The sequence below is a fragment of the Tachyglossus aculeatus genome, chromosome 1 (assembly GCF_015852505.1).
Source record: "Tachyglossus aculeatus isolate mTacAcu1 chromosome 1, mTacAcu1.pri, whole genome shotgun sequence".
In the NCBI taxonomy this organism is placed as follows: Eukaryota; Metazoa; Chordata; class Mammalia; order Monotremata; family Tachyglossidae; genus Tachyglossus; species Tachyglossus aculeatus.
Window position 1 is genome coordinate 42,045,948 of NC_052066.1, and position 19,257 is coordinate 42,065,204.

At 43.5% G+C, this 19,257-nt stretch overlaps 1 protein-coding gene across 5 annotated transcripts in view; it reads right to left on the bottom strand.

Annotated features, from left to right (window-relative positions):
- Positions 1–2,120: 2,120 nt before the first annotated feature.
- MFSD1 (major facilitator superfamily domain containing 1) overlaps positions 2,121–19,257 on the bottom strand; it is a 50,833-nt gene continuing 33,696 nt past the window's right edge. For 3 of the 5 annotated variants that reach the window (XM_038746414.1, XM_038746405.1, XM_038746385.1), the window contains exons 10-16: positions 15,232–15,288; positions 14,826–14,982; positions 13,909–14,006; positions 11,848–11,960; positions 10,795–10,842; positions 8,803–8,863; positions 2,121–2,996 (exon numbers count right to left, since the gene is read on the bottom strand). In XM_038746414.1, the coding sequence (XP_038602342.1) occupies positions 2,993–2,996; positions 8,803–8,863; positions 10,795–10,842; positions 11,848–11,960; positions 13,909–14,006; positions 14,826–14,982; positions 15,232–15,288 (538 nt within the window). In that variant the 3' untranslated portion in view covers positions 2,121–2,992. Of the gene's footprint in view, positions 2,997–8,798; positions 8,864–10,794; positions 10,843–11,847; positions 11,961–13,034; positions 13,198–13,908; positions 14,007–14,825; positions 14,983–15,231; positions 15,289–19,257 lie in introns of those variants that run through there. The other 2 variants (XM_038746392.1, XR_005451065.1) reach the window with 2 other exon arrangements.

Genomic DNA, 19,257 nt, shown 5'->3' on the forward strand with positions numbered 1-19,257 from the left:
ACAGGCCTGGGAATGTCAGAAGGTCGTGGGTTCTAATCCCAGCTCCACCCCTTATCCGCTGTGTGACCCTGGGCGAGTCACTTCACATCTCTGTGCCTCAGTTATCTCATCTGCAAAACGGAGATCGAGACTGAGCCCCTCGTGAGACCCTATTTGCTTGCATCCACCCCAGCGCTTAGTACAGTAGAGAAGCAGCGTGGCTCAGTAGAAGGAGCCCGGGCTTTGGATTCAGAGGTCATGGGTTCAAATCCCAGCTCCGCCAACTGTCAGCTGTGTGACTTTGGGCGAGTCACTTAACTTCTCTGGGCCTCAGTTCCCTCATCTGTAAAATGGGGATTAAGACTGTGAGCCCCCTGTGGGACAACCTCATCACCTTGTAACCTCCCCAGCGCTTAGAACAGTGCTTTGCACATAGTAAGCGCTTAATAAATGCCATTATTATTATTATTATTATTATTATTATTTTCTCTGCCCCACAGTGATGTTTGGTGTGGATCCTCCTGCAGGGCTGAGGACCAGCATGTGGAGTGAGCAGCATGATACAAAGGATACATCACAGGCCTGGGAATGTCAGAAGGTCATGGGTTCAAATCCCGGCTCCGCCAATTGTCAGCTGTGTGACTTTGGGCGAGCCACTTAACTTCTCTGTGCCTCAGTTCCCTCATCTGTAAAATGGGGATTAAGATTGTGAGCCCCATGTGGGACAACCTGATCGCCTTGTATCCCCCCAGCACTTAGAACAGTGCTTTGCACATAGTAAGTGCTTAACAAATACCATTATTATTATTATATTATTATTATTATTATTATTACAGTGCCTGGCACACGGTAACCGCTTAACAAAAACCATCATTATTATTAATCATCATCAATCGTATTTATTGAGCGCTTACTATGTGCAGAGCACTGTACTAAGCACTTAATCAGAACTATGTGGCGATCCAGGCAGCTCATGTGCCCTGTTTTCATGTAGCTATCCACAGCATGGCTCGTATATTGTCTTAGCCCGTAGACACCAACAATGACAAAATAGGGATGATATTTAAATAATTACTGAGTGCCAAGAACAGGGCAAAGTGCTGGGGTAGATACAAAATAAGAGCAGTGTCAGCTCTTATGGGATAGGATCTTAGAGGTAGAGGGAAAAAGCATTTTAAACCCATCTTGCAGATGAGAAGACTTTGGCACATGGCAGTTAGGTGACTTGCCCAAGGTCCCACAGTGCAGGAAAATGGCCAAACAGGGATTAGACCCTTGGCCTCAACTCCCAGTCCCTTGCTCTTTCCACCTGACCAACTGCACAGGAATTTAGGAGTCATTCTACAAATTCCCCTCCAACATATATTAATCTCTTTCTGATGATGATAATAATAATAATAATGATGGCATTTGTTGAGCGCTTACTATGTGCAAAGCACTGTTCTAAGCGCTGGGGGATACAATGGGATCAAGTTGTCCCACGTGGGGCTCACAGTCTTAATCCTCATTTTACAGATGAGGTAACTGAGGTTCAGAGAAGCTAAGTGACTTGCCCAAGGTCACACAGCAGACGTGCGGCGAAGCCAGGATTCGAACCTATGATCTCTGACTCCAAAGCCCGTGCTCCTTCCACTGAGCCACGCTGCTTCGCTGATGACTTAAGTGCTAAGAGTGTGTTTTGTTTCTCCAGGACTCAAAAAAAAATATATATAGCATTACTTGAGGTCAGAGCCAAAGTAAAATATCTGTCCCTTATTATTAAGTGCTTACTTATAATCGTGTTATTTGTTAAGCACTTACTATATGCCAGGGCCCGTACTAAGCGCTGGGGTGGATACAAACAAATCGAATTGGACGCAGTCCCTATCCCATGTGGCGCTCACAGTCTTAATCCCCATTTTACAGATGAGGGAACTGAGGCACAGAGAACTGAAATGACCTGTCCAAGGTCACAAAGCAGTTGAGTGGCGGAGCCGAGATTAGAACCCATGACCTTCTGATTCTTGCGCTCTGTCCACTACACCATGCGGCTTCCTTAAACTAAATATTCCCCAGCCCAAAGGTTTAAATCGAGAACTGGAGTAAAGATGAGCGTAAATATTTATGCATATATTTGCTTAAATTGCAAATAACATACAAGGTTTTCCTTTTCACAAGTTTTTAATTAGATGAGTACAAGAAAGTGCAGGCATCATGATCAGTAGGTTATTATTTAGCTATGAGAACTTCAGTTCAAAATGTCTCACAAACAACACTGAAATCCCTGAACGTATAAAGAGTTGAGTTCAAGTCGGGTTACAGCAGGGGTTTGGGTTTGGAGGGGGAGAGAGACTGTTTAGTAGTTCCAAATTGTTACAAATGAAGTAAAGTAGCATTAGAAAACTTGATGTGGCTTTATGGAATACTAAGAGATTTCCCAGGTTACTCAAAAATTCCTTTCCCTATTTTAGTGGCCTCCCCCACAATACACACACACACAAAAATATAGTAAACATACTAGACTGCATTGAATTTCAGAGGTTCTTGTTGAAAAAACAGTAAGGCATTTAAAAAACTTTCATAACAAGAAAACACGACCAAGTTCCAGGTCTGGGAATGCCCTGATTCTTTTTTGTGCATAATAAATACCGATACAAAAATAAACTTGTCAAGTTCATTTAACTGAGCACGATCTCAACAGAAGAGCTGAATCTTTGTTGCCTTTTTCGAAGTCCAACTGGTTTGTAAACATCATAGACAAAAAGCATAATCTAAAATTGTTCCTGTCTTCGGCAAATCACTGAGGAAAATCTTGAAAGAAGGAAAATGAAAAATTGCTTCCGAAAGTGCACCGGGCTTACTGATGCATTACTTCCATTTGACGTTTTCAGCGCGATAGGGTTTTCCGATCAACTGCTTTCTCGCCGCCCCCGAACAGAAAGTATCAAGCTAGAAACGCTTTACTCCAAAACTCTTCCAAACTGACGTTGTTGCTGTTTGTACCGTTCGTTTCTGGATAATTGACATTAGGGTCTCATCTGCAAAAAACACATGGATACGAAGGCAATGAAAGGGGAAAAAGGAAAACTACAAGGAGCAGTGAAGCAGCGCTTACTATCAGCACAAACACTGTGGGTTTCAAATGGTGGAAATATTGCAAAGGATCTGCGTTAACGTCATCATCGGGACACGCGCTCCCGAAAAGTAACTCCTTTGCTTATTCATTCATTCATTCAATCGGATTTATTGAGCGCTTACTGTGTGCAGAGCACTGTACTAAGCGCTTGGGAAGTACAAATCGGCAACATGTAGAGATGGTCCCTACCCAACAACGTGCTCACAGTCTAGAATGGGGAGACAGACAACAAAACATGTGGTCAGGTGTCATCGGAATAAATAGAAGTAAAGCTAGATGCACATCATTCATGTGGGTCTTTGAAATTAAACTCCTTTGTCTGCATCAGCTCTGAATATTCAGGTATACTGGGATCGTGAATTTTTCCTCAGCCCCTTCTCCCAGTAGCTCCAATAGATCACTGCAAGTCATTTGGGTCATACAGAAGGTGTATGGCTAGTAATGATAATAATAATATTAAAAATAATAACGGCATGTTTAAGTGTTAAGCATTACACTAAAGTACTGGGATAGATAAAAGAAAAATCAGGATGGATAGAGCCCCGGACCCTCATTGGGTTCACAGTCTAAATAATAATAATAATAATGATGGTATTTATTAAGCGCTTACTATGTGCAAAGCACTGTTCTAAGCGCTGGGGAGGCTACAAGGTGATCAGGTTGTCCCACGGGGGGGCTCACAATCTTCATCCCCATTTTACAGAGGAGGGAACTGAGGCACAGAGAACTTAAGAGACTTGCCTAAAATCACACAGCTGACAAGTGGCAGACCTGGGATTTGAACCCATGACCTCTGACTCCAAAGCCCAGGTTCTTTTTCACCGAGCCACGCTGCTAAATCTAAATAATACTCAAATGCCTTAAAAAGTTCAGAGGCCAACAACCCTGAAGTGACCCAATACATAAATCTCCAATTATTCAGCCCAGTTATCTACCACCCACAAAGCCCCAGCTCCAGCTTTGTGAAGGCCTTTTCCTTCTTTCTCCGTACCTACAGTGATACTCAGGGACTTCAACATGGAGGTGAATGTGCCTGATGACTTTCCCGTTGCCTTTCTTCTTCTTCTTCATCATCATCAATCGTATTTATTGAGCGCTTACTATGTGCAGAGCACTGTACTAAGCACTTGGGAAGTACAAACTGGCAACATATAGAGACAGTCCCTGCCCAACAGTGGGCTCACAGTCTAAAAGGGGGAGACAGAGAACAAAACCACACATACTAACAAAATAAAATAAATAGAATAGATATTCTTCTCACTCCTCAACTCTACCGACCTCCAGCTCCACCCCACCTCACCGACCAACTCGGACCCGCACTCCACCTCACCATCTCATCACTTTACCACCTCTACCCTCAACAACTCTGAAATTCTCACCACGGCACGACCTGCACTCTGATCTTTTGTTCCCCTCCAATTTTCCAAATTATATTGTCCTAGGTTGGTCTACTTAATAATAATAATAATGATGGTATTTGTTAAAAGCTTACTATGTGCAAAGCACTGTTCTAAGCGCTGGGGAGGTTACAAGGTGATTAGGATGGATAGAGCCCCTGACCCTCATTGAGTTCAGTCTAAATAATAATAATAATAATGATGGCATTTATTAAGCGCTTACTATGTGCAAAGCACTGTTCTAAGCGCTGGGGAGGCTACAAGGTGATCAGGTTGTCCCACGGGGGGCTCACAATCTTCATCCCCATTTTATAGAGGAGGGAACTGAGGCACAAAGAAGTTAAGTGACTTGCCCAGAGTCACACAGCTGACAGTTGGTGGAGCCGGGATTTGAACCCAAAGCCCGAGCTCTTTCCACTGAGCTACGCTGCTTCTCCTACTTACCCAACCTACCTTTTCTTGACAAACGATACCACATCAACACTGCCCTCTTCAATGAACTCAATTCCTTCATTCCCCTGTCGATAAATCTCATACCACCAACCTGCAGCCTCGAATCACCACCGCAGAACGCGTCCTCTGTTTCTTCCAAATGAGCTATGGGGAATTCTTGACAGAAATCCAGAAACCAGCCCGACCTCATCTATTCAATTTCATCCTCATCTGCTTTAACTCTGACCGGCGACATTATTTCTCCATCCTCACTGCCTCTCATGCCCACTGCCTGGGACAGGTGCTTCAGGCTTAATTCTTTCTTTAAACCCCCACCTCTCCCCTCTATCCACTCCATCTCTTTCCCCTAATGACTCTGCAACAAAATATTGACAAAATGAAAGCCATTAGGTGTGGTTTCCCTAAAATCTCTCCTGCTCCTCCTGCCCCATTTTCAACTCTCATATTCTTTCCAGTTCAAGAGAACTGCTTCCTTTCAACTTCTATCCCCTCCATCCTAGCCTCTTTGAGCATCTTTTCAAAACACTCATCCCCTCCTTTACCATGATCTTCAACCACTCATTTTCCAATGGCTCCTTCCACACTGCTTTCAAACAAGCCCCTCTATCCTAAAAAACCCTCCCCTGTCCAACAGCACCCTCCAGGTATCACCCCGCTTCCATCCTACCATTCCTCTCCCAACTCCTAGAGTGAGTTGTCTATACTCACTGCGCCTACTCCCTGTCGTCCATCTCTCTCCTTAAACCTCTGGAATCTGACTTCCACCCTGTCAACTCCCCCAAAACAGCCCACTAAGATCACCCAGAGGTCCTTCCTTGCCAAATCCAATGGCTTCTACCCTAGGGACCAAACACAATCTCCTGAGAATATTATCTAACCTTCTCTTCACTGATACTTTTCTCTCCTGGTTTTCCTCCTATTTCTCTGGACACTCCATCTCGGCCTTTTTCCCCTAACTCCCACCCTCTAGCTGCAGAGGGCTCTTTCAGCCTTCAGCGCTGAGTCGCTTTCTATTCTCCACACAGGCCTACGCTCTTGGAGAATCTGGTCACTCCCACAGCTTCAACTATCACCCTGCTAATGATCATCAAAGTTACCACTCCGGCCCTGACCTTGCTCCTTCTCGCAGTCTTGCATTTCCTTTTGCCTTCAGGACAGCTCTCCCACTGACGCCTCAATCTTTACATGTACAAAATTCATCTTCCCACCTGCATCCTGTCCTCCCCTTGACTTTATCACCTAGGCAATATCCTTGACATCTCTCTACCTCAATACACACATTCAATCTGTCACAAAGCCTTCCTAGTACTACTAGTTTCACAACATCTGTAGAATCCACCCTTTTCTCTCCTTCCAAACTGTTCTCCTTCTGATCCAAGCCCTCATATCCCACCTTGTCTACTGCATCAGCCTCCTCACTGACCTCCCTGCCCCTTGTCTTGCCTCTCTCCGGCCCACTCTGCTGTCCAGGTCACTATTCTAAAAAAGTTCAGTGCATATCTCCCTGCTCCCCAAAAATCTCCAATGGTTGTCCATCCACTTCAAAAGAGAAACTCCTTACCGCCAGCTTCAAGGCACTCAATCAGCTGTCTCTCATTCGTTCAATCGTATTTATTGAGTGCTTACTGTGTGCAGAGCACTGTACTAAGCACTTGGGAAGTACAAGTTGGCAACATTTAGAGACAGTCCCTACCTAACAACGGGCTCACAGTCTAGAAGGGGGAGACAGACAAAACAAAACATGTGGACAGGTGTCAAGTCGTCAGAATAAATAGAATTAAAGCTAAATGCACATCATTAACAAAATAAATAGAATAGTAAATATATACAAGTAAAATAGAGTAATAAATCTGTACAAACATATATGCAGGTGCTGTGGGGAGGAGAAGGAGGTGGGTGGGGGGGTGATGGGGAGGAGAGGAAAAAGGAGGCTCAGTCTGGGAAGGCCTCTTGGAGGAGGTAAGCTTTCAGTAGGGCTTTGAAAGAAGAGAGCTCACTTGGCGGACGTGTGGAGGACGGGCATTCCAGGCGAGGGGGAGGACGTGGGCCGCGAGTCAACGGCGGGACAGGCGAGAACGAGGTACAGTGAGGAGGTTAGTGGCAAAGGAGTGGTGCAGGCTGGGCTAGAGACGGGAGATGAGGTAGGAGGGGGAGAGGTGATGGACAGCCTTGAAGCCCAGAGTGGGGAGTTTTTGCTTGATGTGTAGGTTGACAGGCAGCCACTGGAGATTTTTGAGGAGGGGAGCAACATGCCCAGAGCATTTTTGCATAGAGATGATCTGGGCAGCAGTGCGAAGTATAGACTGAAGTGGGGAGAGACAGTAGGATGGGAGATCAGAGAGGAGGCTGAAGCAGTAATCCAGTTGGGATAAGATGAGAGATTGAACCAGCAAGGTAGCGGTTTGGATGGAGAGGAAAGGGCGGATCTTGGCGATGTTGCGGAGGTGAGACTGGCAGGTTTTGGTGATGGATTGGATGTGAGGGGTGAACGAAAGAGCGTAGTCAAGGATGACACCAAGGTTGCGGGTTTGTGAGATGGGAAGGATGGTAATGATGTCTACAGTGACAGGAAAGCCAGGGAGAGGGCAGGGTTTGGGAGGGAAGATAAGGAGTTCGGTCTTGGATATACTGAGTTTTAGATGGCAGGCAGACATCCAGATGGAGATGTCCTGAAGGCAGGAGGAGACCCGAGCCTGGAGGGAGGGAGAGAGAGCAGGGGCAGAGATGTAGGTTTGGGTGTCATCAGCGTAGAGATGACAGTGAAAGCCTGGGAACGAATGAGTCCACCGAGGGAGCGAGTGTAGATCGAGAACAGAAGGGGACCAAGAACTGACCCTTGAGGAACCCCTACTGTAAGGGGATGGGAGGGGGAGGAGGAGCCCACAAAGGAGACTGAGAATGAACGGCCGGAGAAAGAAGAGGAGAACCAGGAGAGGACGGAGTCTGTGAGGCCAAGGCTGGATACCTTATCTCACCGATCTCCTAAAACCCCACATACTCTGTTCATCTAACATCAGCGTACTCTCTGTAACTAGATCATTTCTATCCCACTGCCGACCCCTTGCCCACATTCTCCCTAAGTCTTTGAACTCCCTTCTAGTTCCTCTGACAGTCCGCCACTCTCCCCACCTTCAAAACCGTCCCTAAAATCACATCTCCTCCAAGGCGCCTTTTCCTAAGTCCTCATTTCCTCTCCTCTGCCCTCCCTTCTGCATTGATTCTGCACTTGATTATGTAGCACATATTCATATCATGGTATTCAATTTCCCCTACTAATGATTTCTTTTAATGTCTATTTCCCCGAGTGGAAGGTACACTCTTTAATACTTATAACAATAATTATGGTATTTGTTAAGCGCTTCCGTTGTTGGGAAGGGACCGTCTGTACATGTTGCCAATTTGTACTTCCCAAGCGCTGAGTACAGTGCTCTGCACACAGTAAGCAATCAATAAATACAATTGAATGAATGAAGCACTGTTCTAAGTGCTGGGGTAGATACAGGGTAATCAGCTTGTCCCATGAGGGGCTCACACTTAATCCCCATTTTACAGATAAGGTAACTGAGGCACAGAGAAGTTAAGTGACTTGCCCAAGATCACACAGCAGACAAGTGGCAGAGGTGGGATTAGAACCCACATCCTCTGACTCCCAAACCCGTTCTTTCCACTAAGCCACCCTGCTCTTTGTAAGCAGGGATTGTGTCTACCACCTCTACTGTATTATACTTTCCTAAGTGCATAGTGCAGTGTTCTGCACACAAGCAAGCACTCGAATGTCACTGATTGATTGCCATTAAATTGAAATACTGAGCCTCAACCCCTAAAAAAACACATCCAAACATTATTTCAAGTACTTACTCAGTGTGAGACAGCTTGGCTATTTCTTCCCTTTGCCTTGCAGAATAATTTAAGTTGCCTCCTAAAATACATAAAAGGCACAGACACAACCTATTTAGTTTCTTCCACCAAATAGTACACCTAGCTTTTACGATAATCAATCAATCATATTTACTGAGCACTTACCGTGTGCAGAGCACTGTACTAAGCGCTTGGGAAGTACAAGTTGGCAACATATAGAGACAGTCCCTACCCAACAGTGGGCTCACGGTCTAAAAGGATAACGGACCATCCATGGTTTAACCAAGTATGCCCTAAATTTAATCCGACACTGAAAATTGTGTGTGAAGAGTGCATGCACGGTTAAAATACCTAAGTAGTCTTCAGAGCAAGGACAGGCATTTTGAAAACATGCCCGTTAATACTAGTGAAAGAACTTCAACTCACAATGCAGTCAAATACGCTGATTATTTCCTATCCTACGAGTAGCACGACTCCACACTTCAGGTAAGTTTGGGGAAAAAAGTAACTTATGCATAGAACTACAGGGATAAGATCTATACCTGTATGCGAGGGAGAAATCAGTTTTTCAAATGGATGTGACCCACAGGCAGACCCAAAAAAAGGAGCCTGGAAGGAAATGGAGGGGCATGTAGAGCAGGCTCAGCCGGTATCCCACTGGGATACATAAGTTCTGGGAGACTGCTCCGTGGCTACTCTGGTCTTTCAAAATGGTCACTATTGGTCTTGTGACTCCTACCAGCTTTGCCCACATTCCCTGTTCAGACCATGCAGGAGACGGGGCCAAGGTGGTGGGCAAAGACGGAAAACTGGTTTCCCCCCGCGGGGCCATTGTCTTTCTGACAGGAGAAGGGACCTCAATCAATCAATCAATCAATCGTATTTATTGAGCGCTTACTGTGTGCAGAGCACTGTACTAAGCGCTTGGGGAGTCCAAGTTGGCGACATATAGAGACAGTCCCTACCCAACAGTGGGCTCACAGTCTAAAAGGGGGAGACAGAGAACAAAACCAAACATACTAACAAAATAAAATCAATAGAATAGATATGTACAAGTAAAATAGAGTAATAAATATGTACATATATACATGTTTGTACGCATGTATAACATATGTATATGTTATATATACCTCAAGTGTTCAAGCCCCCCCTTAGTCAATGCCATCCTGAGAGCCATGCGCCGGCCAGACTGCTTAAAGCCAGCAACAGAGTTGGCAACAATCTATATGCCTATCTCTCTCTCTACATAAACCATATCTTTACCAGAAAGATAAAATATAGAGAAATTTATACTGGAAATAGCAAGGAGTGTACTGTCAGCACTGAACAATACCTAGTGGATTAGTAGTACAGGATAAACTCTTGGATTAAATTTGTTCTTCCAGGCTAGTCTCAGGATGGTATTCAAATATCAAGTCTTTTAAACTTCTTTTAGACTGTGAGCCCACTGTTGGGTAGGGACTGTCTCTATATGTTGCCAACTTGTACTTCCCAAGCGCTTAATACAGTGCTCTGCACGCAGTAAGTGCTCAATAAATACGATTGATTGATTGAAGTCACCAAATTAAAACAGGTGGCTGAAAGAAGTACCGGTACCACAACAGGTTTAACTGCTTCCTAAACCTATGATGTCAGCAGAATGAATTTAAATTCGGCCACTAGGAGATAGGTTGTCAGTAATAATAATGATAGTATTTGTTAATCGCTTACTATGTGCCAAGCACTATTCTAAGCGCTGGGGTAGATACAAGGTAATCAGGTTGTCCCATGTAGGGCTTACAGTCTCAATCCCCATTTTACAGATGAGGTAACTAAGGCACAGAGAAGTGACTTGCCCAAGGTCACACAGCAGACAAGTGGAGGAGTCGGGATTAGAACCCATGACCTCTGACTCCCAAGCCCATGCTCTTACCACTAGGCCATGCTGTACTAAGTGAATTTAAACAAAACCCTTAAATCCAACGCAGGACCCAAAAAAAAAATACCAGTTACCTCGGGCACGATTCACCAAATAGAGTAAAACCACAGCAAGAAGTGACACTAAGAAGAAAAGGAAAGGGGTATTAGAAAGTATTTAGGAAACAAATAGTTCATGCAATTATGTCTCTAGTCAACAGCAAGTCAAGATCCTGCTCAAATCAAACAGCTTTAAGTCTTTTCTTGCTCCTCCTGGCCTGCTTCTAGCTGTTACAGTCCAAAAGATATTTTGGCTTCCAAAAGAAAATCTACTTTTTATTCATGGCATTTTTTCCACTTTTACTTTTTAATCACTAAAGCATGGAAATTCAGGAAGGATACTATACTCAGATGTTGATCTCAGTATACACTGATTGGGCTTTTTCTCCTCTGACATGTTTCACCATCAAAAGTACTTTTAGACTGTGAGCCCACTGTTGGGTAGGGGCTGTCTCTATATGTTGCCAATTTGTACTTCCCAAGCGCTTAGTACAGTGCTCTGCACACAGTAAGCACTCAATAAATACGATTGATGATGATGAAGTACTTAGTGAATGGTCCTGACACTTTCTACAGTTGGAGACAAACCTATGATGAGAAGTTGCTTCTCTAATAATGAACTTCCATATTCCAGTTTTACCACAAATACAGAGCCAAATTCAAATGTTGGAGCTAAAACAACTGCTATAATCTTTGTAATACTGCATGACAAACCGAGACACCAAAGTCTAGACTGGGCTACAAAGATGTTGTTGCAATAGACAAGCATAAAAATGAAGGGAGATGAATGGGGGACTTCCATAACCATCCTGCCATTCCATGTTCCCATTTCCAATTCCTGGTCAGGAATTTTTAATACTGTACAAATCAACATCAGAACCCACGTGCACTGAACCCACCAGGATGCGTTACTTTTCTTTAGACCACAGAGGCTGGAAGGACTTGATTATCCCCTTTAAACATGAACTGTTAGAATTAGTAAATATTTCAGGGATCATTTGACTTGGTCTTACGGGAAATATTTTAAACATAGAAATGGAGATGATCCTTCACTCAGACACCAAATCTTTCCACAGTTGGTATACTTACAGGAAACACAGGCAATGAAGAAGACCTCCAAAAATAAATATCCATGGGTGTCCAAGATTGTGCCAGCAATTATGGAAATGATCGCCAGACCAAGATTCTGAATAGATTGCATACTGAGATGTAAGAAATAAAAGATACATTTCCATGAAAATCTCATACAACCACCTTTAACATATGCCCTCATTTCCTCTTCTCCCACTCCCTTTCTGCGTCACCCTTGAACTTGGATTTGCACTCTACTCATCCCTCCTTCAGCCCTGCCGCATTTATGTATATACTCATAATTTATTTATATTACCAGCCATCTCCCCATTTGGACTGTAAGCTCGTCGTGGGCAGGGAACATGTCTACCTACTCAATTACATTATACTCTCCCAAGTGGTTAGTACACTGCTCTGCACACGGTAAGCGCTCAATAAATGACTGAAGAATTTACAACCCCGTGTCAAAATCATGTTTGAGCTCTAATAGATTTCTCTTAGGAGATATGCACTTTAAAAATGTTCCCTCTTCTCTCACAAGAACTCCTACAAAACAATTTCCTCATTTTACGGGTGAAAAAAGTACGGGCCGGAATTTAAGTGATTTGGGCTCTAAGGATAATAGAGAGATTACTATGTCCACCCCACTTTCCCTTTTCAGCAAGTAAAAGGTGAATGCAGAAGTAGAAATCTGATGAGTGAAGATAGGTACATATCTTTAAATTATCCATTATAAATTACTTATTCATATTAATGCCTGTCTTCCCCTCTAGACCGTAAGCTCGTTACGGTCTGGGTACCTGTCTGCTATTTCTCTTGTACTGTACTCTCCCAAGCCCTCAGTACGGTGCTTTGCACATAGTAAGCACTCAATAAATACCATCAATTGACTGATGAATCTCCAGACTCATATTCAGTGCCCTAGACACTAGACGATGAGAGCTGGGAAGAGTTTCCATAAATTCTTCAGGACCTTCAAAACCTCAACAGAATTTTGAGCCCTCATTTTACCCCTCAGAAACTGGCTGAGGTAAATAAAATAGACACTGATTTATGACACACAAAGATATGTTTAATGAGTATAAAAAGGAGAAAAGTGACCGGCAATGGGTTCAGATGCTGATGGCATCCTAACTAGAGATTTTAAGGACCCTTCAGTTTTATGTATAGTTACAAATCACAATATGTCTTAATATTCTCGTTACCTGCTTTAAAAATAGCCTCATTTAATGCAATGTGTCTTCATAGCTTATTTTAAGCTAAACCTACACGTGCCAAAAATAAACTGCTTCGGCTCCACAAAGATCACTTCATAAGATCAGTTCAGAAATGCAGAAGACTGCACCAACATTATTGTGTGCAGAAACTCTGTGAAGGAATAAGTTTTCAAAGTGTTCAAGATTCTCCATTTATCAAAACACATACTCCGAAAGCTAATCTCAAAACCTACTGCCTACTTTTCCTTCCTAATCCTTCCCTTTACTCGTCAGACATTCCATCACATGGCTATTTAACATTAAGTTTCTAGATGGATTTCACGGTGCATGTATAAGCCAGACCAACCAATAATTTGAAATTTCTTGAAGGCATAGACCTTGTCTTCTATAATTTCATCAATTCCCTCAGAACAATAATAATTATAATAACTGTGGTATTTGCTAAGTGCTTACTATGTGCCAGGCAGTGTACCAAGCACTGGGATGGATACAAGCAAATGGGGCTGGACAGAGTCCCTTTCCCACACGGGGCCCAGAGTCTTAATGCCCATTTTACAGATGAGGTAGCTGAGGCCCAGAGAAGTTAAGTGACTTGTCCGAGGTCAAACAGCAGACAAGTGGCAGAGCTGGGGTTAGAACCCAGGACCTTACTCACAGGCCCATGCTCTATCTACTAGGCCGTGCTCTACAGTATAGTACAATGTACAGAGCTAAAAAAAAAAAATACTACCTCCTGTCATACATCATTTGAAAAGTGAATTGTTTTCAGTTTTGCTTTATGCGATCTATATTTTTAAGACATTATTTGGAAAAGGTGGAGACTGACAGAAAACGGGGGGAGGTAGAATACAGAAATACTTACAAGCCATACGCAGTTCCTAGCTGATGTTCAGGAACCACGAAAGCAACCATTGGCCACAATGCACAGGCAAGAAGTGAATAGGACACCCCCAGCATACACTGCAGAAAGCACCATTAGAAAAAATGTGAAATTCAGACCTCAGAAAAGAGTCCTGAATTATCCGCCCAAATGGAAAGACTTATGGGTAAAGCCTACTTGTGATCAACACTTTAAATGTTTCAAGAATTACGCTAAACCGCCAGGCAATATTGACAGAAAGCTATTTCTAGTGTGATCCAAAAATACTACCCAGAATTATGTTGGGGAAATAGGAAAATGAACCTCAAGATAGAGTGCTACCCCTAACTTCTGCCTCCTCCCTTTGCTACATGAAGTATCCACATTACATTCTGAAAACATAAAATGCCAGGGTTTCAAAATTGTCCTTTATTAGTTTCCAGATTTTTTTTTTTTTTTAACTTGGAAGAGTAGTGATTTCAAATTGGGTTAGTAGTCACCATTATTCTACTGGAGATTTACGGAACACTTTAGCATTGTATCATCATGATATATGCTACCTAGTTGGGAATACTACATTTCAGCTCAATCGTCCTCAGGATTTTACCGAAAGCGTCAAGCAAAACCGAGTTAAAAATGAGTCACCAGGACTCACTGTTCTCTGCACAGACAGAACAACAAAGTAAAAACCACAGGAGCTTGGACGTTAGCTCTAACACCCATCTTTCTGACAGTCGTCTTAAAAATGGGACGAGGGAGACACAACTAAACATTCAAAGACTGCCTTCCGAACTTCAAATATAAATCTGTTTTTGCATTTCAGATGGCAGCAGAGGCTGTCTTACGTTAAGGGGTTTAAAAAGATCTGCACAAATCAAAAACTCTTTTTCGTTAGATTGGTAACATGATGTATACGTCACCATTGCAATCCATGGATTCCAGAAGGTGAAAGCCAACATAACATGTGAAGCAAGTGTGGTCGCCACCGCACACAACACCCAGATAACATTCCTTCCTGCTTTATCCACCAAGAGTCCAAAGATGGGAGACATAGGAGCTGATATGATGTACACAACACTGCAAAAAAATATTTAATATTTGGAGAGACACTATTTAATGTGCTGTCAAGGGAAAACTAGTTTCCACTCTATTTATGCCACAAAACAAAACACACATCCACCCTTGTCAAACACTGGATTTAGTCCACGGAACAGCATTCGAGGAGGGAGGATAAATGTTAGAGGACGAGATCCCAGTGAGATACCCAGGCTGCTGGTGGATGTAAAGTGTGATTAGCGCTTTAAATACCACAAACTGGTAAAATACCTGTTAATTGCACTTGCAGCTTGGGAGGAAAATCCGAACTTTTGCATGAAGAACACCCTAAATTAAAACATAATAAAATAACTGACCTGAACATTTTTAAAAGGCCTATTTCACAACAAAAATAAAACCCCACAGTAACACTCATAAAATTGTCACGTGGTCTTGAAAAGTTTTCTGGTAATACATAAGTAGTTAGAAATCGGCTACTACAACAAATTCTACTGATACCAGTTCTGTTTCATCTTTTGTATCCAATATGTATTACAATATTCACACTTTATAGCTTAAACTAAATACTGTGGTTGTAAAATCTGAGATACCACAATAGTGTAGTCCAGTGGAAAGAGAACAGGCAAGACAATTAGAGGACCCAGTTCAGAAGCAGCGTGGCTCAGTGAAAAGAGCCCGGGCTTTGGAGTCAGTGGTCACGGGTTCAAATCCCGGCTCCGCCAACTGTCAGCTGTGTGACTTTGGGCACGTCACTTCACTGTGCCTCAGTTACCTCATCTGTAAAATGGGGATTGACTGTGAGCCCCCAGTGGGACAACCTCATCACCTTGTAACCTCCCCAGCGCTTAGAACAGTGCTTTGCACATACCAAGCGCTTAACAAATGCTTTTATTATTATTATTAATCCCACCTCTGTCACCCTGGGCGAGTCACAATCTCTCAGTGCCTCAGTTTCCTTACCTGCAAGATGGGGATCAAATACCAATTCCCCCACTGTCTCTGATCCATGCGGGATAGGGACTGTGCCTGACCTGATTGTAATAATAATAATAATGGTATTTGTTAAGCACTTAACTATGTGCCAGGCACTGTACTAAGCACTGGGGTGGATGCAAGCAGATCGGGTTAATAATAATAATTGTGGTATTTGTTAAGTGCTTACTATGTGACAGGCACTGTACTAAGCACTGTGGTGGCTATTCACAAATAGGGTTGGACACAGTCCCTGTCCCACGTGGGGCTTACAGTCTTAATGCCAATTTCTGTACTATGTACAGTGCTCTGCACATAGTAAGCGCTCAATAAATACCATTGATCGGGTTGGACACAGTTCCTGCCCCACGTGGGGCTCACAGTCGTCTCCCTCCCCATTTTACAGATGAGGTAACTCAGGCCCAGAGAAATGAAGCGACTTGCCCAAGGCCACACAGCAAGACAAGAGGCAGAGCCGGAATTAGAACCCATGACATTCTGATTTCCAGGCCCACTTTCCATCCACTATGCAAATGCTGCTTATTGTACCTTTCTCGGCTCTTGGCAATGCGAACGCTTAAATAATACCACCATTCTCAAACCTGTGATCTTGGAGGGCTAAGGGTGAGTCTTTTTCTCCAATTACCTGAACAGAATTTAGGCCCTGCTTCTTTCATTAGATCGTATGCTTTAAGGGCACTGTTACACTCAAAAATTACCACTGACTGAGAGATGTGCACCTTTGTAAAATGTAGGTTGCTGGGGAACTTTGGCTGGTAAATTTTTCTTGTTCACGTTAAAAGTCTGCCTTCTGAGGTCACTCTAGATGGTGAGCTTCTAATGAGCCAGAACCGCTTTACTGGGTTTTCTACATATGATCCCAAGGGCCTAATGCAGTATATCGCAAACCGTACTCCCTCTCAGGGTTTCTAATGATGATGAGAGGAGAAAGAGTGGGATGGGAGGAAGCGCCCAAACTATAAATGAAATACAAAATAATCAGGTTTGGCATTTCCGTCTCTAGGCTATTAAACTGTCAGACCTCTAGACTGAAAGGTCGTGGTGGGCAGGAACGTGGCTGCCAACTCTGCTATACTGTACTCTCCCATGCTATTAGTATAATGTTCGGCACTTAATAAGCACTCAATAAAGACCATTGATGAGGATGACAAAACTCCATCTCTACTCACACACTAAATCCTACTTCAGATACCAATCTGGGTGGACACTACGGACAAAAGCAGCCTAAGGAAGAAGGCTTCTCAGGGTGTGCAGTGAGACGAGGAGAAAAAAAAAAAACAAATTATATTACAGAAGAATTTTCTGAAAGGTCTCACCAACAGTACATATCTTACTAGACAATTAGGAGCAGCATGGACTCATTCAATCGTATTTACTGAGCGCTTACCGTATGCAGAGCACTGTACTAAGCGCTTGGGAAATACAAGTTGGCAACATACAGAGACAGTCCCTATCCAATAACGGGCTCACAGTCTAGAAGGGGGAGACAGACAACAAAACATATTAACAAAATAAAATAAATAGAATAGTAAATATGCACAAGTAAAATAGAGCGATGAATCTGTACAGACTGTGGGGAGGGGAAGGAGGTAGGGTGGGGGGGATGGGAAGGCGGAGGAGGGGGAGAGGAAGGAGTGGGCTCAGTCTGGGAAGGCCTCCTGGAGGAGGTGAGCTCTCGGTAGGGCTTTGAAGGGAGAAAGAGAGCTAGCATGGCGGATGTGCGGAGGGAGGGCATTCCAGGCCAGGGAGAGGACATGGGCCGGGGGTCGACTTCTGCACACAATAAGCACTCAATAAATACTGACTGCCTAATTCCGGCTCCACCACACATCTGCAGTGTGACCATGAACAAGTCACTTTAACTTCTCCATGTCTCAGTTACCTCCTCTGTAAAGTGGGGATTAAGACCGAGTCCCACATGGGCCATAGACTGTCTCCAACCTTATTAGCTTCTATCAATAAATCAATCACATTTATTGAGCGCTTACTGTGTGCAGAGCACTGTACTAACCGCTTGGGAAGTACAATTTGGCAACATATAGAGACGGTCCCCACCCAACAGTGGGCTCACAGTCTAGAAGGGGGAGACGGAGGACAAAACAAAACATATTAACAAAATAAAATAAATAGAATAGATACGTACAAATAAAATACTTATTTTATAAAATAAAATAAGTAAAATAAAGATGGCCTATGCCAGCCACTACTTGTCTGCTGGGTGACCTTGGGCAAGTCACTTTGCTTCTCCGTGCTTCAGTTACCTCATCTGTAAAACAGGGATTGAGACTTATGAGCCCCAGGTGGGACATCCTGATTACCTTGTATTTACCCCAGCGCTTAGAACAGTGCTTGCCATATAGTACACGCTTAACAAATACCACAATTATTACTATTATTAGTAGTAGTACTAATGGGTGTGGTATTTGTTAATCAATCAATCAATCGTATTTACTGAGCTCTTACTGTGTGCAGAGCACTGTACTAAGTGCTTGGGAAGTACAAGTTGGCAACATATAGAGACAGTCCCTACCCAACAGTGGGCTCACAGTCTAGAGCCCACTGTTAAGCACCTTTTAAGTGCCAGGCACTGTACTAAACGCTGGAGTAGATAATTGGGTTGGACACAGTCCCCGCCCCGCACAGGGCTCACAGTCTTAATCCCCGTTTTACAGCTGAGGTAACTGAAGCACAGAGAACTGAAGTGACTAGCCCAAGGTCACACAGCAGAGAAGCGGTGGAGCCGGGATTACAAACCATGTCCTTCTGACACCCAGGATTGTGCTCTAGTACAGTGCTCTGCACAATGTAAGCGCTCAATAAATTCAATTGAATTAAATGAATGAACATCCACTACGTCACGCTGCTTCTCAAGTTGCTCTGACTCTCAGCAGTACCAATGCTCATCCAGGGTTCCTAATTTTAATGCCTGTCTCTCTCTCTAGACTGTAAGCTCCCTCATCATCATCATCAACCGTATTTATTGAGCGTTTACTATGTGCAGAGCACTGTACTAAGCGCTTGGGAAGTACAAATTGGCAACACATAGAGACAGTCCCTACCCAACAGTGGGCTCACAGTCTAAAAGGGGGAGACAGAGAACAAAACCAAACATACCAACAAAATAAAATAAATAGGATAGATATGTACAAGTAAAATAAATAAATAGAGTAATAAATATGTACAACCATATATACATATATACAGGTGCTGTGGGGAAGGGAAGGAGGTAAGATGGGGGGATGGAGAGGGGGACGAGGGGGACGTCCCTGTAGGCAAGGATCACGTCTACCAACTCTACTGTAT